The following is a 22,781-nucleotide window of genomic DNA, read 5'->3' as shown; positions in this document are numbered from 1 at the left end:
ACTTTGCTTAGTTTCTTCTTGGAGGATCTATCCAATACTGCCAAAGGGGTGTTAAAATCTCTGACTATTATGAGATTGTGCTGGAAGATATCAAATTGTTCATGTCTGTTAGTGTCTTGCTTATAAATTGAGGAGCATTTTGGTTGGATGCATAAATGTTAATAATTGATATCTCATCATGTTGAGTGTTTTCCCTTAACAAATATGAAGTGACCATCATTGTCTTTCCTTAATTTTGTTGGTTTAAATTCTAATGTATCTGCAAATAAAATTGCAACTCCTGCTTTTTTCTGTTTTCCATTTGCCTGGATTATAGTTGTCCATCCCTTCACCCTGAGTCTATATCCTTTAAGATAAGATGAGATTCTTGTATGCAGCAGATATCTGGCTTGAGTTTTTGTATTCAGTCAGCCAATCTGTGCCTCTTTAGCAGGCAATTTTAACCATTCAGGTTAATTGTGAGTATTGATAATCCCGGTAGTATTTTGGGTGTTAAGTTTTTTGAAAGACCAATGGACATTTTTAATCCTTTTGTCATTGTGGAAGTTGGGTTTTGATCAATAATTTCTGAGTAGTTTACTTTGGTGGTAAAGCATTGTGGTGGTCATTGTGGAGGATGGGTCTGAGAATATCTTGAAGAGCTGGTTTAGTTGTGGCAAATTTCTTCAACATGTGAATGTCGTAGTTAAAGTATTTGACTTCTCCATCATAAATGAAACTCAGTTTAGCCGGATACAGACAGGATCCTGGGCTGGAAGTTGTTTTGTTTTAGGAGATTAAAGGTCGATGACCATCCTATTTTGGCTTGAAAAGTTTCAGCAGAAAGATTTGCAGTCATTCTAACATTCTTCTCCTTGTAGGTTATGATTTTCTTATGTCTGGCTGCTTGCAGGATTTTCTCTTTCTTATTAACTTTGGTGAAGTTAATTACATTGTGTCTAGGGGATGCTTTATTTGGAGTGAGTGGTGCTGGGGTTCTGAAACTGTCTGCTATCTGAATTTCAGTATCTCTTGCTGTGTTTGGAAAGTTTTCTTCTAAAATCTCTTGGAGTAGAGCATCTGTGTCTTTCAGATCATTCTCATCACCTTCAGGAATTCCAATAATGCAAATGTTTGCTTTTTTGGAGTGGTCCCACAACTCTCTCAGGGAATGATCCGTCTTTGTGTCCATTTCTCTTGTCTTTGAGCATTTGGAGCACTCAAAAGCTTTGTCTTCAATGTCCAAGATCCTTTCTTCTGCCTGCTCCATCCTATTACTGAGGGATTCTACTATATTTCTCAGATCTTTGAGGGATGCAAATTCTTGCCTCAATTTGTCAAAATCTTTGCTGATTTTATCTTTTAATTCATTGAATTGTTGAGCCAACTTTTCAGTTACTCCTTGAACTTCTAATTCCAATTTTACTTCAATTCTGTTAATCTTATTTGCTATCCAAATTCTGAATTAAATTTCTGACATCTCAGCCTTTTGTTTATGAATAGGAACTTCTGTTGAGTCTCCTTTGTCGTACCTTGGGGGAGTTGATCTACTCTGGTTATTCATGTTGCCTGAGTTTTTTCACTGATTCCACCTCATGGTTATTTTTCCCCATTTGTTTAGAGAGACTGGTAAGATGGAATTAAATTGAGAGCTCCCGGAGATGTAATTAATCAGCCCTTTACCAGAGTGCTGGCACTGGTGACTGCGGCTTTTCCCCTGCTTTTCCAAGGTCCCATTCAGTACTACAGCCTGAGACTAAGGGGACCCGCTTGGTATGATGGAGCTAGGTGGGTCTGTCTTTTATTTAGCTGGACTCTGAGCAATCCTAGTGGATCAGTGACTTTGGGTTGAAATCTCAGCTGTGGAGGAATACAAGCAATTAAGGCACCCTGCCCTCACTGGCAATAACTGGGAGAGGAGAATCAGACCCTCCCTCTAACAACACAACCAGGGTATAACCTTGGAGAGTCCCCAGGTGATCAGCCCAGATCAAGAGTTCCAAACCAGTTGTCCTGGTCAGCATAAGCACAGATCAAGTGGGAGAGTTCAAAAGGTCTCCAGCAACTGGACAGCAGGGGTCCACTGGCAGCTCAAGTGTGACTCACTCTGATGCTCCATGGAGTCAGAAAGGTCTGCCCAGCCAAAGAATTATTCCTGGGGGCTGGTACCTCTTTTCCCACTTTGCATCACAGTCACCCCCAGTCACTGGTTACCCTATAGGGCTGTAGCCCAGCTCTCTCTAACGCTTAAGTACACCAGGGATTTGCACCTAAGTCAAAGAGGAGGCAATGCCTCCCTGACCAGTCAGTCTAACTGTATGACCTTCAGGCAAGACTAGTTCAGGCCTGATTCCCTCTGGTGATCATTGGAAACTGGGGAGTGTTCCATCTGCGTCTGTACCCAGCCGGCAGTTACCATGGAGGAGTGCGGTTCTCTCCTTCAGAAACCACGCCTCTGCCTTGGCCATACTCCACCTCTTGAACCCCTGCAGGTCAGGTCAGGTTCCCTCTGTGTTCCACAGAATTGGGGAGGTGTCTCTCCCAAATTTGACCCCAGTGGGAAGGACCATGGAGCTGCCACCACTGTTGGGTGGCAGCTGGTCTGGGGTACTGCTGTGTGCAGGTCTCAGGAGCCCAATGGGGAGCCAGAGGGCGTTGCTACCTGCCACAGGTGCAGGGGTTGGGGCAGGGAGCCTGAGGGCGGAGCCACTGGCCTGGAGCCTCTGGGGGCAACAGGGGTCACAGGATTGGGCGGGGAGTCCCCTGTGATTGGTGGTATGGGTCCCATGCTATGATCTTTCCAGCATGGGCTAAGTCTCTCTCCCCTTGTGACTTCCCACCTCTATTAAAGTTATAGTTTCAGGGCAACTGCCCACAGCCCATGAGATGCTTGCCCTAGTAAAAATCTGCCAGACACTCCGACAGTCTGGATTCTGTAGGGGGTAGTCTTCCAGACCGCCAGGAGAGGGGGGAGGGGTAGATTGGGAGTTCAGGAAGGTAGGGAGATATTAGTTCAATATCAGTCTCTTGCCTGGGCTTGCAGCAGTATCTCTCTGTGGAGAGAGTCCTGGCCCTAAGTCATTCTCTCCCCTTTGGTGAAACTAAAGGTCCTCTGTTCACTGCTGCCTCAAGTCTCAAGCCTAGTGGGGGCAGGGGAAGGATTCCCGTCCTCTTGGGGATGAGTTTTGTACCTGAAATTTGTTTCCTTGGAGTCCCAGCTTGCCTCAGCAGGGGTGATGCGAACCTATCAATCCTCTCTGTCAGCTCAGCTCCCAATCTTCTGCTTTATTGGGTTGGTTCTGGCCATTATTTCTCCCTCTGCTGAAAGCTGGCTTCAGTCGGCCATCTTGCCTTTTCTCCTGTTTCTTTGTCTTTTGTTTTCAGAAGTTTAATTATGGTGGGACTTGCTATGGACTCCTTTGGGGTTTTTCTATTTGGGGGTTCATTTAGCATCTTGAATCTATAGGTTTGTGTTTCTGATCAAAGCTTGAGAGTTGTCAGCTGTTATTTTCTGAATACTTTCCCAGTTCTATCCTTTTTCTCCTCTGCTTTCAAGCCTCTGATGACATAAGCATTAAATCATTTATTACAATCCCACAAGTTCTGGTCAGTTGTGTATATATATGTGTGTGTGTGTGTGTGTGTGTATTTTTTGGTCTGTTCTCTTTCATTCAGATTGGGTCATTTCTGTTGTTCTTCTAGTTCACTTATTCCTTTGTCCCTCTACTTTGCTGTTGAGCCCATCCACTGAGCTTTTTACCTTTTGGTTTTAATATTTCTTTCTTTTCTTTTTCGGGGGGCGGGGGGAGAGTCTCACTATGTCACCACCCTTGGGTAGAGTGACGTGGCGTCTTAGCTCACATCAACCTCCAACTCTTGGGCTTAAACAATCTCTTGCCTCAGGCTCCCAAGTAACTGGGACTACAGGCATCTGCCACAATGCCCAGCTATCTTTTTGTTGTTGTTGCAGTTGTCATTGTTGTTTTTTAGCGGGCCTGGGCTGGGTTCGAACTGGCCAGCCTTGGTATTGTGGCTGGTGCTGTAACTGCTGTGCTATGGGCACTGAGCCTGGTTTTAATATTTCCATTTGGTTTTGTATACATAGTAGAGCCTCTCTAAGTTGATAATCCAAGGGACGGTAACAAACTGGTCAACATCTGGAGGTAGTTAACGTAAGGAACTAGGCCTGTTGTACTGATACGTACTTGTGGTGCATGTCTGGTCTATGACATTTAGGTTAACTTACTGAGGTGGTCAGTGTAGGGAGGTAGTCATCTGTGGAGATTATACTGTGTTTTATTTGCCAAAACTTTCTTTTCCTTTGCTGTGTCTTTCTATTTATTTATTTATTTTAAGCATGTTTGTAATTTCTCACTGAAACCTTTTATCATGACTGCTTTGTCTCAGTCTTCTAATACTAACGTTTCTGTCATCTCAGTATTATAGTCGTATTGTTCATCTCTTTTCATTTGAAATCTTCCTGGTTCTTGGTGTGATAGCAATTTTCATTTGAAATTGGACTTAATCATATTATGTTTTATTTAAACTTTATTTTAGCCAGCTTTCTCTAACACTGCGCTGGCAAGAAGAGCGGGGGACTGTCTTTACTGCCAGCAGCAGTAGAAGTTCAGGTTCCACTTAGCCTCTGTTGACACCTGGAAGTAGGGTTTCCTCAGTACTGCTGGGCAGCAGTGACAGCTTTGGCTCCCAACATGGTCTCCACAAACACTGCACTGCTGTGGCCTACTGAGGTAACGACCTGGGAGATGTAAACATCTTGACTCTATTTGGGCTCCTCTGGTAGCACCCTCAAAGGGAGGTAAAGGGACACCTCATTACTCACTGAGGAGGATGTGCTTATTGATGCATGGAGAGGATGGAAGTCTGGTTCTGACACTGCCCCAGCAGGGGCATTGGAGCACCTCTTTGCTTTCTCCTGAGGTTGGAAGTCTAGACTGCCCATTTGGTCTTTCCTGTCATGGATAGAGATGGGGCCACATTTTTTCTTTGTTGCTTTGCTGGATACTGTAGTTCTTACCTAAAGCTTTTATCTTTTTAAGCAGCTCTTTCCTGGTTCTTTGGCTTTTGTTAGAAGTTTATGGTCTGCACCCATTGGTGTTTTTGTGCTGGTGGCTTCTTTAGTTACCTGTCTGGGATAATAAATGAGGCAAAAAATAAACTCAGGAAACTAACAACTTTGTCATTCCTCAGGTCTCTAGCCATTCTGCCTTCTTTCCATATTTCAGATTCTTAAGTGTCCTTTATTTACATATAATGTACAGAATTTTTAGTTGTACTTAGTGGGAGGAATAGAGAAAAATATGTTTGCTCTTAGCTGCCCTGAAGCAACTTCTCTCATTTACTTTTTTCTTTCCAAGGACTTGGTTTCATATTTTAATTCCAGAATTTTGTTGTTAACTTTACCCTGTGAATAGTGTTTTCTTTTTCTAGGCGGTGAAGAGCAGATTAATTTTAAAGGAATTCCCAAAAGCAAACAGACATGGGAGAAATACACCATTGGGCTTCAGATGCATTTATTACAAAGGCATAAATAAATGTTTGTCTTTAGGGGTGGTTTTTAGTTTACAAAGAAAGATCTCAAAAGGGAGGATCACATAGTTACAATCAGCAGTCTTTTCTGAATATCTTTTGCGTTAGAAAGTGATAAAACAGCATCAGTGTAGGTATAGTTAGGATAGCTGCTCACCTGGTATTGAGAAGGTCTGGGTTGACTTTATTTTCTCAAGATATGCTTAACCAAGGGTCTTGATAACTTTCAGGTTGTGACTGTACCTATCTCATAGAATTGTGACTAAATGAAAATATGAAAAGGCTGTGGTAGTGTAAAGAACTATATATATGTGAGGGAATGATGCTCTTGTAACTTCCTACAAAGACATACTTTGTACTTAGAGCACCATACTTTTAATTTTTTAATTCTGGGAATCCTAGTATCTTAAAAACTGAGAGAGATCTTAGAGGCAAATGAACTTCACTCTTTCCCCCATCCACCTAACCCAACTTATTTTAAGGATACTCAACTACCTCATCGCACAAGACATTTCACCTTAAATATTAAGTAATTTTCTGCTGTTTGCCAATGTCTTCTCCTCTGAGTTGGTCTTTCCACTTAGATTTTATCCTTTGGTTCTCATTCTGCCTTTGAGCCTGGTCTTTCATGAGAGAATAAGAAAAAAGCCACTTTTTTCTTTGGATTATAGTCGTTCTTATATACTATATCCTTTCATTTTTTTTTTTCTCTCTCTCATTTGGTATGCTTAAGATCTCTCACCATTTTATCTGCCTTCTTCAATCTATAGAATTAATTATGTAGTCTTTCTTAAAGTGAAACTGCAGCATCCTGAATAATAGACTTCACTTGTGCAGCATGGATAGAAACTTTGCTCTTTGAAACATACTGCACTGTACTGTTATTTCTCATATGTACTTAAGAAACCCTGTGAGAGGATTTGAGGCTCTTGTAGCTAATGTAACCATTGTATTTGCTTTCATTTTTGGCATAAAACGGTTATTGAATTTGTAGATGGCTGATGGGCCCTAAGATTTTCCCTTCTTCCTTAGTGAGTTAACTCTTAAGCTAAGTCTACCCCATCTTGTTCATTTGTCCTTAGGATGTTTTCTTGTTAGCTTTGTGGCATTCTAGTCCTTTGATTCTCTGATTCATTATACTGCTTTCATCTTTCCCTTCTCTAAGACCTCTTCCCACCACTTTGGTTCCATTTTCACTCAGTTTTGATTATTATAACCATCTGTGTTGTTGAAAGTTTTGGTGAGGCAAGGTCGCATACCAAGCACTACTAGAGTACTTCTAAGTTGATATCATTCCATTAATAAACTTTTTTGAGTACCTTAAACTTCCCATACAGAAAGATTTTCGTGTATTTTTTTGAGAACACGGTATGAATCATTTTTATTCTTCACCTCAAAAACATACAAAAACCTCCCCAGTATTTTCTGTAGTTTGGTATCTTACTAGTAACTACAGCAGTCATAATTTCGGTGCATTTTAAAATTGCAAAATATTGTCTTGGTTTCATTTTTAACTATTTTAATAATATTTCCAGGAAATCCACTTGCCCAGGATATATTGAACCTCTATCAGGAACCAGATGGAACAAGAAGGCTACTGAACTATTTGCTTGATAATTTGTCAGGTACTGCAAAAAGAAGTAAGTGATCATTTGCTTAAACCTTTTTATTAGGAAGATGTATAAGAATATTGTTTAATTCTATGTTTTCTATTCATCTAGTTTCAACAGAACAGCCACCTCCAAGATCTTGGATTATGTTACAAGAGCCAGACAGAACAAGGCCAACTGGTTGGTAGCTGTATTTTTTTCACTCTTATTTTCACTTGGTCTGTATGGACCTGACAGTATTGTTATGCTATAGGTAAAATTAAGATTGAATGTTTTAGGTTGACTTGGTTGGGGAATGATAATAAAGAATGAATTCTTGCTTACCTGACCTCTATGTATATATTATGCTGTAGAAAAAATGCCTTAAATCAGTGCTTCTCAAACAGGGGTTAGTTTTATCCCCCCAGAGGATATCTGGCAATGTCTGGAGACAATTTTGATTATCACAACTGGGGAAAGTGCTGCTGGCATGTAGTTGGGTTGAGGCTAGAGAGCTGCTAAACATCATGCAGTGCAGACTTTACTTTAAATATTGATAGTTCAATCTTGAGAAAGCCTGCTATAAAGTATTAATCAAATTCATTTATAATACATACATCAAACATTTTATATATGAGAAGTTTCCAAATCCTAGTATATTCCAAATGGAAATGTATTCAACACTACAAAACTCTACTTCTTACCTTGTAAGACAGGTAAAACTCTAACTTGAGAGATAATCGAACTGATGGCCTCTAAATTCAATGAAAATAGATTGGTAGCTTCCATGGCACATGTATCAGAATTTAATCTGTGAAACCCCTTTCACTTTACGTGAATTACTAGCAGTTGCTCTATAGAAGAAAACTAGACATGCCTATTAAGGAAACTTCTGTCACATTTCTACATCCTGCATTAACAGCTGGTGGTATATTAGAGGGAGTACAGAAAATGAGGAACCTTGATCTTAGAGGCTGAAGGTCTCAGGATCTTAGTCTTTTAGCTTCCAGATCTTCTGTACAGCCCTCTACAGTAGGTAATACACTGTGTTCTAAATGGTTCACATATCCCTTCTCCTTTTGTGATTTATCTTTATCTGTATCCCCCATGTGTGGCATGTAGTAGCTTTTCAGTGAATATAGATTGAATAAATAAAACTACACTTAACATTTAAGTGAAAGCTATTACTAAAATTAATTATACTTTTTTTTTTCTGCCACGTGTGTGAATAAGTAAAGTTGTTTTTCCTACAGCCTTGTTTTCTGTCATGTGCTATAATGTTCTTTGTGATAAATATGCGACCCGGCAGTTATACGGCTACTGTCCATCATGGGCACTAAATTGGGACTACAGGAAAAAGGCCATTATTCAAGAAATCTTGAGTTGCAATGCTGATATCATAAGTCTTCAGGTAAGTCATGCAAAAGAGTATTTAGATTGCATAAATCACTTAGCACTGATAAGGCAAGGAGCAAACTAGGAATACAGTACACTGACATGTTTGAAGTTTCAGCTTTCGTAGTTCTTTAAATACTGGCCTTTTCCTGTTTTTAGTGAATCTTGGGAGCACTACCTGCTTTGCAGAACTGTGCTGCCAAATAAGCAAACGGGGTGGACTGTATTTTGAGCATTTGCTATGACAGCTAAATATTCGCCTTCTTTTCCCTTCCATTGTTCCTAAACACTATTTTTGAATTGGTGGCAAAGTTACTGAAATTCTGACATTGTCAGGGTGTAATTTTGCTTTACCACTTGTGTTACTAGAATAATTAGGGCATAGTGGAAAAGGACTGGACCTGGCGCACTGTAATTTGGGTTCTCAGCCCAACTCTTAATGATCTTGGTTGAGTCACTTTCTCCCTGTGGGTCTGAAATTAAGATTGTGTAGTTCCTTCTACTTCTGTTATTCTTGTTCCACATCCGTTCTAAGACAAGGAAATATAGGGGTATGTGTCTTTCCATTCATTATTCCTAAACAACAAAGAATTGACCTTGACAGCTAGTATTTGTAAATGGATAAGTTGTTGTTCTTACTGGTTTCAGATAAATAACATTGAAAAGACACTATTCTTTAATCTACAGATCAATTCTTTGAAGTTGTTTTAAGCTCTCAAACTATACAAAGTTAATAGGATTAATTTTTGTCTTATGAAATAACTTTGTCATTTATAATTTTTCAGGAGGTTGAAACGGAACAGTATTACAGTTTTTTTCTGGTAGAACTGAAAGAACGTGGCTATAATGGATTCTTTAGTCCTAAATCAAGAGCTAGGACAATGTCAGAACAAGAAAGAAAACATGTTGACGGCTGTGCAATATTCTTCAAGATAGAAAAGTAAGTCATGTTATTTTTTCATTTCTTTTTTTCCTTTTTTAAAATGTAGTAGTTTTCTATATTGTAGTTATTTTTTGATTTTATCTTACTTGCCTTTTCCTTCTTCTGAGACATCATCTTTTTTTTAACAAAATTTTTTCAGTATTTGCAGGGTGGGGGCAAAGGTGTAGAGATTAACTACAAATAAGAGAATGAGACACCATATATACATACATATATACACACACACATATACACACATATATATACACACACATATATACATACATATATATATACACACACATACATATACACACACACACACTCAAGAAAACAATACTGTTGACTTGGGGGATTTTTTTGGTTTGTTTTTAATCATCAGAAATAACCTTGTTTTGGAGACATACTTTAAGTGCTGCTGTTTCTTCAGGTGTTTACTAGGGATTAACTCCAATTGTTAATTGAAACACCTTGTAGTAGTTAACATTCCCTCTAGGATAGTAGAGGGATTCTGAAACCAAATACTTTGGAAAGAATTGTTTAAACATTATTAAGATGGAATATTCCAACATGAAACCTAAACAGAAGTTGACTACATTTTCCTAAGTTGTAAATGTATTTGGAGATGTTATTTGTATCAGTAACAAGCTGAAAACAACTTTACATGGATGTGGGAAGCTTGGTGCTAAGTGTGGAAGATTTTCCATAATGGGAGTTAAGTACCATTGTATCTGTTCAGGAAGTTTGGAAAAACTGCATTTCCCACAAAACTAACATGCTGGTAATCCCAATTCTATGTTTGTGTGTGTGTTTTTATTTTTGTTTTAGATTTACTTTGGTTCAGAAACACACTGTTGAATTTAATCAGCTAGCAATGGCAAATTCAGAAGGGTCTGAAGCTATGCTGAACAGAGTCATGACAAAAGATAACATTGGAGTTGCAGTACTGCTAGAACTTCGAAAGGAGTTGATTGAAATGTCATGTGAGTGATCCTTTCACTTTCTGTAAAATTGACCTCCAAAATTTAACAATTCTGACTAGACATCTTCAAAAAGAATAGAAAGCAGAAATTTCATTGTATATTAATGGTCTTGTATAACACCTGAAGAAACTCAGTAAGAATTTGTCTTTTAAAAATATTGCATCTTCTTTGTCTCTACCACGATGCTTAGGATGAGAAAGCATTGCCCAGAAAAGTATTATAAACCTTGAAAGGCACAAAGCAAAAAACATTTTTTTTTAACTGTTAAGAATTTTTCACATAAAATGTTTAAGTAAATAATCATTAAAATAGCTGCGCAGGGGTAAGAACTCCATGTACTTCCATAATTTCGTGACATCAAATTTATTATGTAAGCTAACTTTTGTTCTTGATCTACTTAAAATAATTATTTTAAAGTTCTTGAGTTTTGGATAGACCACTTATTTCACATTGAAAGTATATTTAGAGTGACCATTATGCTGGTTCTTTCAGTTCTTATACTGAGAACCGAAACTTGTGTTACTTGAACAGTTGGAACTGAGAATATTTAATGTGGATAGAAAAGATGAAAGAGAACTTAATGACTATTTTAAATATATCTGAGGAAGAGGGGTTAGTTCTAATTTTGTGAAGCTTGATTTAGGACATCCAAACTAAGACCAAAAGTTTCAAGGAGTCTACTTTAAAAATCAAGCTGTCCCAAGTAGACAGGGCTGTCTTTGTATGAATAATGAACACCCTGTGCTTAAAGTATCTGCCAGAGGCTTCATGTCTGTTTCTCAGGTTTGTTGTAGGACATATTCAGTCATCAGGTGGGAAATTGTCAGGTGAATTTGTATTCTGAGACTCTGAGATATCATTTGTTTTCAGACTCTGTTAGAATATATGGGCTGATGGGTGGGTTTTGTCTGTTTGTTTGTTTTCTTTTTATCTAATGCAGCTGGAAAGCCACATCTTGGAACAGAAAAGCAACTAATTCTTGTGGCTAATGCTCACATGCATTGGGACCCTGAATACTCTGATGTAAAGTTGGTACAAACTATGATGTTCCTCTCAGAAGTGAAGAACATTATTGATAAAGCTTCTCGAAACCTCAAATCCAGTGTAGTGGGAGAATTTGGAACTATTCCACTTGTGTTATGTGCAGATCTTAATTCTTTGCCAGACTCTGGTAAGAAAAGAATGTTATTTATATAGAATGGTTTTTGACTCAAAATATTTTTGTAATGTATTGTGTCTAATAATCCCAAATTTAGTCAAAATGAAAATTCAGCAGCTATAAGCAGGTTTAAAAATTTTTATGTGTGGGGTGGAGGATGCTGGTTTGAAAATGAAATAGTATTATGGAACTCTAAGGAGGAAGGATGTTAATCATCTTCAGTAAATACATAGGTGATAAAATAATTTATTAGAATTATATTCTATTATCTCCAAGTCATATGTAATCCTGACTCTGAAAGGGTTTATTACAACAGCTGCTTTGGCATTCTGGCATATGGTAATACGTGGTAACTATAAAAGTACTGAGACAGGCAAACAAAGAAATACAGTTTACAGCGTCCTCTCTGATTTACCTGGGCAAATTTCAACTTGCTTGACTTACCAGTGTTGCTGGGAGAGAGAGATTTATTTGTCTCTATCTGTGAAGATTTTATGTTTCTGATTTTTGTGTATCTCAAAACTTTTGTATGATACCCATCTAATTACAGTTTAAATTTGAACTATGTATTATAGAATCTCAGCTTTTTGTGTGTCTGACTTGATTAGAAAAAGACACTTCAGAAATTGAGATCCTTTACGCAAATTAGTCAAGTGATTTGAACAAAAAGCAAAGATCCTTATTTTTATAATAATTTAAAATACAAAAAACCCGATAATACTTTTCAATAGTTAGTAGACATAATAAACACAGCTTTTATAATATCAAACCAAGTATTTCTTCCTTTTTGTATTTCAACTCATTTAGACTCATACACAAGAATACTTTTCCTTGAACTTGCGTGCCTGCATGCCTATACTTTTGGAATAGGTAAATTTGGTAGCACATTATTGCCATCATTACAGATAAGAGCAATTAAAAAGAAAGAAACAATGTTAAAATTTGTTTTCAGGGAAAATAAAGATGTCTAAGAACTGTAATTCTTCAGTCTGTTTGTCAAACTATCTGGGAATTACTGCGTCTGAAGTAATTGAGAGTTCTTTTCTGGCAAATTCTCTACGCGCATTCTATTCTCTATGTAGCTACAAGCCATCTGGGGGACAAAGAGAGAATCTAGTCAAATAAGACACATCTGAGATCCATTTCTGAGTTGAAAAATGTAGTATTTTAATAGCAAACACATGGGGGAATGTCCAACCTTCTAACTAATTAAATGGAAATTAAAAAATATATTTGCAGAGCCCATCTTATGCTTAAGAAGTTGGGAAAATGTGTCCAGAGATGGTGAAGCTGCTCTATAACTAACTAGTCGCATGTTCTTCTATAATTGCCCATATTCTATTTTTTTCTATTTTATTTTTTTATTTTCTCTATACGTGTGTTTATTTGGTTTCCACTTTTTGCCTTCACAAAATTGAAGAGGCTTAAAACTTAGTAACAATGTTTAAGATAAGGACTAGAAACAAAAACCTTGTAAAGAACTAACTAAGATAAATACAGTCGGAAAAGAAATCAGATGATTGCTGTAATGAAATGTTGAGCAATAATAATAATAATAGTAAAGCAAAAAAAGTAACATTCACATTGTCAGATAAAAGTATGTCTATCATAGAATGTTTTGACTCTGAGGTTCAGTATGGAGTCATCAGTTAACTTCTTTTTTTTTTTTTCCAAAGTCTCAAAAGATAGAGAATATTTATTTTTATAAATAAAAATAGAAGATAATTTCAAAAAACAGATCGTGCCAAATCTTATAGACAATAGAAAAAGAAGAAATACTTCAAAATCATTCTACTTTATCTGGATTCACCTGATATTAAAATTGGAAAAAGTATATTATTATAAAGAAAAGTTACAAACATATTTCACTTATAAATGAAAATATCCTAAACAACATATTAACAAGTTGAATTAAAAATTATTGTTCAAATAATGTACTTTGGTCAAAATGAAATCCAATTTATGTGAGAATTAGTCACTCTTCTCTTTCTTTTTTTCCTTTCCCTCCCACCTCCCTCCTCCTCTCTCGTCTGCTCTCTTCTTCCCCCACCCCCTACCGTGTCATAAATTGTCTTTAATTGTCCTCAAGTCATAGTTGAATATATAGGATTCATGCTTCTCCATTCCTGTGACGCTTCAATAAGAATAATGTGTTCCACCTCCATCCAAGTTAATACAAATGCTGCAAAAATCTCCATTTTTTTTTTAATGGCTGAATAGTATTCCATGGTATACATATACCACAGCTTGCCAATCCATGCCTGGGTTGAGGGGCATTTAGGCTGTTTCCACATTTTAGCAATTGTAAATTGAGCTGTGATAAACAATCTAGTACAAGTGTCTTTATAATAAAAGTTCTTTTTTTTCCTTCTGGATAGATGCCAGTAATGGGATTGCAGGATCAAAAAAGAGGTCTAGGTTGAGTTCTTTGAGGCTTCTCCATACTTCCTTCCAAAAAGGTTATATTAGTTTGCAGTCCTACCAGCAGTGTAAAAGTGTTCCTTTCTCTCCACATCCACGCCAGCATCTGCGGTTTTGAGATTTTGTGATATGGGCCATTCTCTTCTGGGGTTAGATGATATCTCAGGGTGGTTTAATTTGCATTTCTCTAATAATTAGGGATGATGAGCATTTTCTCATATGTTTGCTAGCCATTCTATCTGTCTTCTTTAGAGAAGATTCTGTTTATCTCTCTTCCCCACTGATGTATGGGATTGTTGGCTTTTTTCACGTGGATTAATTTGAGTTCTCTATAGATCCTAGTTATTAAGCTTTTGTCTGATTCAAAATATGCAAATATCCTTCCCCAGTGTGTAGGTTGTCTGTTTGCTTTGGTTGTTGTCTCCTTAGCTATACAGAAGCTTTTCAGTTTAATTAAATCCCATTTGTTTATTTTTGTTGTTGTTGCTATTGCCATGGCAGTCTTCTTCATGAAGTCTTTCCCCAGGCCGATATCTTCCATCGTTTTTCCTATTCTTTCTTTGAGGATTTTTATCGTTTCATGCCTTAAATTTAAGTCCTTTATCCATCTGGAATCAATTTTTGTGAGTGGGGAAAGGTGTGGGTCCAGTTTCAGTCTTTTACATGTGGATATCCAGTTATCCCAGCACTATTTATTGAATAGGGAGTCTTTCCCCCAGTGGATGCTCTTGTTTGGTTTATCGAAGATTAGGTGGTTGTAAGTTGTTCGTTTCATTTCCTGGTTTTAGAATTACCCATATTCTAAAATGGCACATTCAGCCTTAATCTTGGGATTTTATACCAAGTAAATAATTCAGCTTAAGCAGAAGCCTACATAGTAAGATGTTGATTGTGGTGTTATCTTTAATTGTTTTTGTTTTTTACTCTGTTGCCCAGGCTAGAGTGCTGTGGCCTCAGCCTAGATCACAACAACCTCAAACTCCTGGGATCAAGCGATCCTCCTGCTTCAGCCTCCCTAGTATCTGGGACTACAGGTGCCCACTCCAATGTTCAGCTAATTTTTTCTGTTCTTAGTAGAGATCTCACTCTTGGCTCAGGCTGATCTCAAACTCCTGAGCTCAAGCAGTCTTTCTACCTTGGCCTCCCAGGGTGCTAAGATTGGCTGTGTGAGCTACCATGCCTGGCTTTGATTTTTAAAAAGTGAAAACAACCTGAATGTTAAAAAATAAGGAAGTAGTTTAGCAAATATTGTACACCATTCCAGCTGTATTATGCAACAATTAAGGAGGATAATTGAGAAGATAGATATGTTCACATGGTATAGTATTAAAGGAAAGAAAATATGAAATAATCAGCATACTATGATTACATTCAAAAACAGATTTGGATAAGTTCAGACAAATGTATAAAAGCAAAACATTTTAGAAAGTAGGAATGTGTGTAGTTTAAAACTATTTGCTATTTATTGCATGACCTTTTAAAATTACTTTTTGTACAGTGTATATTGTATATGACAACGAAAATGTTCTTTCCCTTCATTATAGGTGTTGTAGAATATTTGAGCACTGGTGGAGTAGAAACAAATCATAAAGACTTTAAGGAACTGAGATATAATGAAAGTCTTACAAATTTCAACTGTAATGGGAAGAATGGAACAACCAATGGAAGGATCACTCATGGTTTCAAGTTAAAGAGTGCCTATGAGAGTGGCCTGATGCCTTACACAAATTACACATTTGATTTCAAGGTATGTCTTGAGATTGATGTTCTTTTAAAACTGGCAAGTCTTGTAACTTCAGTATGTCTTTCAGATGTTCAGTGTGGATATTTGCTCAAACCAAAATTAAGCAATCATGAATTCATTGACAGAAATATATACAGGTGGCCATAAAGTTCATGTATAATTTTAAATTGCACACAAACTTTATAGTCACCCTGTATACACTTACACTTTTTTTTTTTTTTTGAGACAGTGTCTCGTTCCATTGTCCAGGCTAGAAATGGAGTGGTGCAATCCTAACTTACTACAGCCTCAGACTTCTGGGGATCAAGCAGTCCTCTGTCCTCTGCCTCCTGAGTACTGGGACTATAGGCATGTGCCACTGTGCCTGGCTAATTTTTTCTTTAATTTTTATTTTTAGAGATCGGGGTCTCGCTGTTATATTTTAATTTAACTGAAAGTGTACTCTTTTGAGTTCCACAATATGATTTATATTAGCGATTTTTAAATGTTTCTAAGTATGGACAGAAAAATACAAACTCTAGAATAAATTTAAGAGCTTTATTCTGAGCAGATTGTGAGTGACCATGGCCCAGAGCCATGCCTAAGAAGCTTGAGCACTGTGGTTGGGTTGCAGTTTGGTTTTATACATTTTAGGGGAGACAGGAATTACATGTAAAGTCATAAATCCATACTTGGAAGGCATACATTGGTTTGGCAAAAAAAGATGGGACATTTCCAAGTAGGGGCTTACAAGGCATAGATGGGTTTTAGGGATTCTTTAGTTTACAGTTGGCTGGAAGAGTTAAGCTTTGTTTAAAGACCTGGAGCCAATGGGGAAGAATGATTAAGTTAGGATAGGGGTCTGCTAGGCTGCTTGAATTAAGATGGACTTTTATCTCTCATGTGATACTATGCCACCATCAAGTTGAGAAGTAGACCATACTATATCAGGTTAACGAAACCTATTTAGTGAGATTTTATCATTTGTAGGAGTGACTCACGAGGCCTCTTAAGAATTTGGGCAAAAGAGAAAGATCAAAATTTGATCCTCATTAGATGTATACTAGGATCTTATCTTTATGTGCCTTCTTACCCAGTCAACAGTTTATAATATGGAACTTCTCAGAGACTCTAACATTTTTAGTATTACTCATTGTTCAGGGCTATGTCACTTTCTTATGTTCAACATCCTTTTTAGCCACTTTTTGCATTTCTGCTTGCTTACATCTCAGTTTTGCGTTTCTATTCTGCTGGAAAAACAATCATTCAGGTTATACTGTCTGTTAGAGTGCAAATAAGAGCTTAGGTGGAGTCTCAGAAGCTCTTGCACCTTAGAGCATAGAAAGTAACAACCTCTGTTTATCCTTGTGTGCTCTTTCTTTCTAGATTCTTAAGCTTGCTGATTAAAGAGGATAGGCAAAGGGTAGGAGAGATTAGGTTTTTTTATCTTGTTCTTATTGCTGATAGAGACAGAAAGAATACACTTGAATGTGCTTCAGTGATTTTGACTAACAGTATGTAGAGGAAAGGGCAAAACCAACAGATCTGAAACTTATGTGCAAGATGCCACAGCTGGGTGCTGCTGAGGAGATGTAGAGTAGGTGGAGACAGCCCCCTCTCATACAGCTATGCTATCTAGTAGGAGAGACAGGACTCAGCCACACCAGTCAGTGTGTCATTACGCTTTGGGATGAACATTAGCAAGGGTAGAGAATTGGTGGTAGAGGAGGTATTAAGTGTGTGGGAGCTGGATTTAGGGGTCTTTAGAAAGTGAATGGACCTGACATTTAAAGATTGGGAAGGAATTAACCAGATGTCGAGTAGAAGAGAGTGTTTCAGGCATAAGGGACAACATAGGGAAGAGCCTGGTATCTACAACCCCCTCTTCCCAAGACCCCAAAGACTAGTATGGCAGCAGGGTGATGAGCAGAGGAAAGTGGCACAAATTAGATTAGGAAAGAAGCAGAGGCTGTGTCCTAAAGGATCTTTTAAGTCTCATTAAAGATTTGGTAAAAATAGGAAGAAGAATGCTTTATTCTGCTAGATTTGACATTTAGGGAACCATTTGGTTTATGTAATAAGATAAGCTAGGAAATTTCATTTGTTTTGTTTACCAAACATGACTAAGAGTATATCTTGAAAGCACTCAGTATATTAGTGTTATCTTATGTGGGGCCTTGTCTTTTCCCCCCTTATTTTTCAGGGTATAATTGACTACATCTTCTATTCTAAACCTCAGCTGAACACATTAGGCATCCTGGGACCTCTGGACCACCATTGGCTGGTTGAGAATAACATCAGCGGCTGCCCACATCCACTCATCCCCTCTGACCACTTCTCACTTTTTGCACAACTGGAGCTCTTACTGCCTTTCCTGCCCCAAGTTAATGGCATTCACCTTCCTGGCAGGAGGTAGTCAAGTACCTTCAGAGGACAACCTCAATTTACTTGTAAACTCGTGAAAATCTGAATATAGGGGAGTGAGGTATGGCCACTAGGGATTTTTTTTCTTAATGATGAGTTGAATTTTCAATCTGATTATTTAATAAGAATACAGTGTGAAAGCCAGGTGCTAGCAACAGACAAATTCTGAGCCCAATATGCTTTATATTACTGCTAGACAGGGATTGGTGCGTTTGCACCTATCTTTAATTTGTTATAAGAAATTTTCCTGTTTCTTCTATCCAATATAATATTTTCATGCCTTGAAATAGGAAAATGTTTGAACAGCATATTCTCTTTGCACAGAAATCTGTAGCACTACTTTTTTGAGGCCAGTAGTAACATCCAGAGACCATTCTTCCATACTTTACTCCCTTCTTTTTCAGACTTGTTTGTAAAATATAGAATTTGAATTTAGCCTTTATGATGTATATGATCCACAGAAGACCTGATTTATGAAATTTTGTACTAAAGAAAATCAGATTTGAAAATGATTGTATTGTAAACTAAGGCTAAATTTTTTTTTTTACCTGTTTCATGTGTTATAAAGGCCAGCTTGTAAAAGAAGCTGCAACAGACTTTCTCTGCTCATGATTTGCACTGTTAGGGTTTTGTTAGCCCTTTTGTACTACTTTATTTTTAAATTGAGAACATTGTTCTTTAAATCTAAATCTACTTAAACGTTAGAACATTTTCTTGGACCAGAGGCAACTTATTAATGAATTTCTGAATTTTTACAAAAACTATCTATCTACCAGGACAGATAAGCTGAACAGTGAATGATCTGTAGGCATTTATGGATTGAATGTAATGGCTGGTATATGTACATTCTGATATTTTTAAATCTTTGACTTTTTTAAGTTAAAAAATTACAGCTGCTTAGGTATAGCTTCTTAACTCCTTTTTGAGACACTTCCTGTCCTATCTCCACTGTGCCTGCCTAAATTTGTTCTCACCAAGCACTGCCTGTGCATGCAGAGAAAATCTGTGCATCCTCTTTTATATTTTTAAAATCCTGTTTAACATTTGTGAGAATTTTATGAAAATGCTTTTGTATGAGCTGTGGCTTTTTCCCGTTGTGCGGCATTGAATATCATTTTTTGGGACATGTTCATAGGGTGGGTCCCTGGATCTTTGCTCGCCAGACCCAAGCACTGCTTCTCGGTGTCATTGCACAGTGCTGCCTGTCACCCAGAATACTACTATCATGTGAAATCTTTCTGTTATCCATGTATTCCTTAGTCTGTTTATTTTTTTTTAATCATTCCTTTTTTTAAGAAAACATAATTTTCCGTTTATGAACCAGTATACCTTAGATGCATTTTCAAAACAGGTCCCTAAGACAATTCTTCAGATCATTTTAAAGTGACTAAGTCATTTTAGTATGTCAACCCAGGTAAAAGTTATATTGTACCCTGTATTTTGCCCATAGTGCCATTAGTAGATTAGAGATTAAAGCCAGCTTTGACTTTGCTAAGTTAACCTGTATGTGTAATGTTCTCATTCATCCATTCTCTCAAAAATCAGATGAATTCAGAGGGAGCTTGATCTAACTGCTTTTGTTTCAACTGCAGGCAGGGGAGCAAAAGGACACCATGTGAGCATTAAGAAAAAAAACTGTTGAATGAATGTTACTAACAATTTTTATACAGAGAATGAGTCATTTTGAATAATGACTTAAAATTTTATGAAAAATGTTTAGCACTTAAATGTGCTCATTCTGTTTTTAAGAAAAAATAAAATTACATACTGTTTAAATAAATGATTCTTTTTTTTTTTTTTTTTTTCCTTTTCTTTTAGAAAATTCCCCAAAAGGTTTTGATCTTGAATCTTTGTCTTGGACCTGGTTTTTCCTTTGAGGGCTTTTTTTTTTCCTCTAAAGATTTTGTTGTGATGTTGTAGTTTTTTATATTTTGTGTTTTGTTTTAAGTTGTGCTGACACCAAACAAATCCACTTAACAATCAGTACATTGGAAAGCTGGTATTGATATAGAACCAGTGCATAACTTTTTATGGGTTTTTGTTTTGTTTTGTTGTTTTGTAAGGTGTGAATAAAAGGTGTATTTACTCATTTTCCCTGAACACTGTGTTGGTAATGTGCATCATGACAATTTCCAGTGAGGGCAAGCTGGAGCTGGTTGGACCGAGACTGAGGAAGCCACTTTTCCTATGATCTGCATTATGTAATCATAAGTCCAGAGAGCTTTATGGAAGAGGGAGGGGAGGAGCACTTACTCGTTTTGTATTTGTTAATGGAGGATGTAATCTTTTCATAGATGCTGGAACTAGAGTGCACTTGTTAGATGCTTAAGGTTTGAGCTTTACACAAAATGTTTTCATCTGTATTTGTTATTGTCTACAATATCTTTGTATTTTGGAGCAGCATATTAAGATATAATGGCCTGTTATGTCTTGAAAATACTTGTTTTTGCCTTTTCCAGGCATACTGCATTCTGTGGGTTTTTTGAACAGCTTCTCCACTTGGATAGTGATAAATTGAACTGAGAATGTAGACTTACAAGTGTAACTTTCAAAATAGAAAGAAATATTTGGAGTCTATAGGAAATAAATAGTCACACCAAAATAGAGTATGATACTTTTGTGAAGCAAAGTTTTATGTTTTAGATATTTTCTGTGTCCTGAATAATTTCCAATAATCCATACTCTCTATAATGCAATAAAAACTAGTATATTTTCACAGTATAGATTGTTTTCAAAACTCTTTAACAAATGTATTTAATGTGTTGCCATATTATAATTTCAGTGTTCTTCTTGGATAAATCCATCTTAGGAATATTTTACAGAAAATTCGGGAAAAGTTTTCTGTCTTAAAGATCAGAAATTTGAAGGTACTCAATTCCTTTTTGCAGATCTCTAAAAGTGTGGTTAACCATATTGGTGGTAATATTTATGCCTTGAGTATTTAAATAATGTTCATCAAAATTAATTTGTGACATATTTTAAAGTTGTAGAAATAAATTGTTGATTGCAACTTTAATAGTCCTAGAAGATAGACAAAAGAACATCTCCAAGAATGTGTTTTGGTTTTTTTTTTTTTGTCTATTTGATTTGATGACAACAGGGAAATTTTATTTTGGGTTAGCACTTTGAAATCTAGGGACATTATTAAATTGGATGAAATGCACTTCTAAATGCTGAAATTAAATTTCAAAGCTCTTCTAAGATTCAGGTTTTCAATAACATTCAAGTTTCAGAGTTCCACTTTGACTAAACCATAAAAATTAGTTTCCATAGTGACTTTTAAGGTTTTGGAGTCATGTAACAAGGACAAAAGCCAACCTAGGTAAAACAGTTATAGAAGTTTGTTCTCTTAATAAAACAGTCAGAACATCCAGTAAAATGTTGCAGATAATTCAAAGAACAGCTTTAGTAGGTGTTTCTCCCAAACTCATTAACAGTGTTTTAAGATGTTCACTTTGCTCTTCTTTTTGGTCACTTAAATTTTAATAACTGATACATTGATGTGTCTAAAATAAAGTATCTAGTCTTTATTCATAGTACATTATATTGTGTCATGCACTGGACTAACTCTTGTTTACCATTCATGTAACAAAATCCAGCACATTTATCTGCACTAAGCTCAAAGAATGTCACATTTGCCCAGGTGGCTCTTTGATAAGGATGATGGGAAACCGAATATATATCATATGGACTGGTGGTAACAAGGGCTTTTACTGTTCTTTTCAGTGGAACCTTCTTGGTCAAATTGTATCTAGCTAGTATTATATTTATATATACAGGGTCTCTTCTCTACTGATGTATTTTCCTACTCATAGCCAACCAATAAATTCAGTATCTGTTTCAAATATTTTAAAAGTGTAATTTGTATAGCTGTAGTAAGTACTGAAGTTTGAGAAAAATAAGTGTTAATCAGCAGGCTACGTATTTAAAATTCTGAGTCATCTGGGACAGGGTTATAACTCATCCTTCCAAAGGGAAGAGTGAATGGGGGCAGGGCCGTGATAAGGGGAAATGGTGTAAACTAATGTATTGCCTTACTGGCTGTGTTACTCTGTATAACACTTGTATCTTTGCCAAAGTTCAAATTTATACTTAGGCAAGTGATGGTCCTTTTGCATTTAGGATTTTTGTTGATGCTGTTACCATATACCTCATAATATAAGAAATGGGCTCATGGGTCTTCCGTCTTTTGGAAGGAGGTTGACATATTTTAAATAAATGCTTTTAAATACAGTAGCAAATATTGTGTTGGGGTTATGCTGATTCATTAAATGTTTTACTTGTTACATGTATATTTGTTGTATATGTAAACTTTAAAAATATATGATTTCCCAAGTCTTCATATGTTGGCTTACAGTTGAGAAAAAAAAATTAAGTCCATTTCCTTTTTAGAAACTACTTCTATAACAAATAAATATAATTTTTTTATGTAGATGCTGGGAAAAATTATTTAAAGTCATAGGCAGTTTTTAAAGCAGGCGTGTTTTACCGAATCGATAATACAGTCATGCATTGTTTAATGAAAGAGATACTTCTGAGAAATGTGTAGTTATGTGACTTTGTCATTGTATGAACATTGTAAAGTGTTCATAGACCTAGATGGTATGGGGAGCTACACACTTGGGCCTCAGGATAT

The 22,781-nt window shown here is 36.7% G+C and overlaps 1 protein-coding gene across 4 annotated transcripts in view; it reads left to right on the top strand.

Annotated features, from left to right (window-relative positions):
- Positions 1-22,386, top strand: part of CNOT6 (CCR4-NOT transcription complex subunit 6) — a 90,595-nt gene extending 68,209 nt beyond the window's left edge. For 2 of the 4 annotated variants that reach the window (XM_053566907.1, XM_053566904.1), the window contains 8 exons: positions 7,065-7,154; positions 7,251-7,319; positions 8,372-8,529; positions 9,299-9,453; positions 10,264-10,418; positions 11,359-11,589; positions 15,543-15,745; positions 17,925-22,386. In XM_053566907.1, the coding sequence (XP_053422882.1) occupies positions 7,065-7,154; positions 7,251-7,319; positions 8,372-8,529; positions 9,299-9,453; positions 10,264-10,418; positions 11,359-11,589; positions 15,543-15,745; positions 17,925-18,137 (1,274 nt within the window). In that variant the 3' untranslated portion in view covers positions 18,138-22,386. Of the gene's footprint in view, positions 1-7,064; positions 7,170-7,250; positions 7,320-8,371; positions 8,530-9,298; positions 9,454-10,263; positions 10,419-11,358; positions 11,590-15,542; positions 15,746-17,924 lie in introns of all 4 variants that reach the window. The other 2 variants (XM_053566906.1, XM_053566903.1) reach the window with 1 other exon arrangement.
- Positions 22,387-22,781: the final 395 nt, after the last annotated feature.

The sequence above is a fragment of the Nycticebus coucang genome, chromosome 17 (assembly GCF_027406575.1).
Source record: "Nycticebus coucang isolate mNycCou1 chromosome 17, mNycCou1.pri, whole genome shotgun sequence".
NCBI lineage: Eukaryota > Metazoa > Chordata > Mammalia > Primates > Lorisidae > Nycticebus > Nycticebus coucang.
Note: the sequence above shows the minus strand (reverse complement) of the source record. Positions and strands in the feature narration are given on the sequence as shown.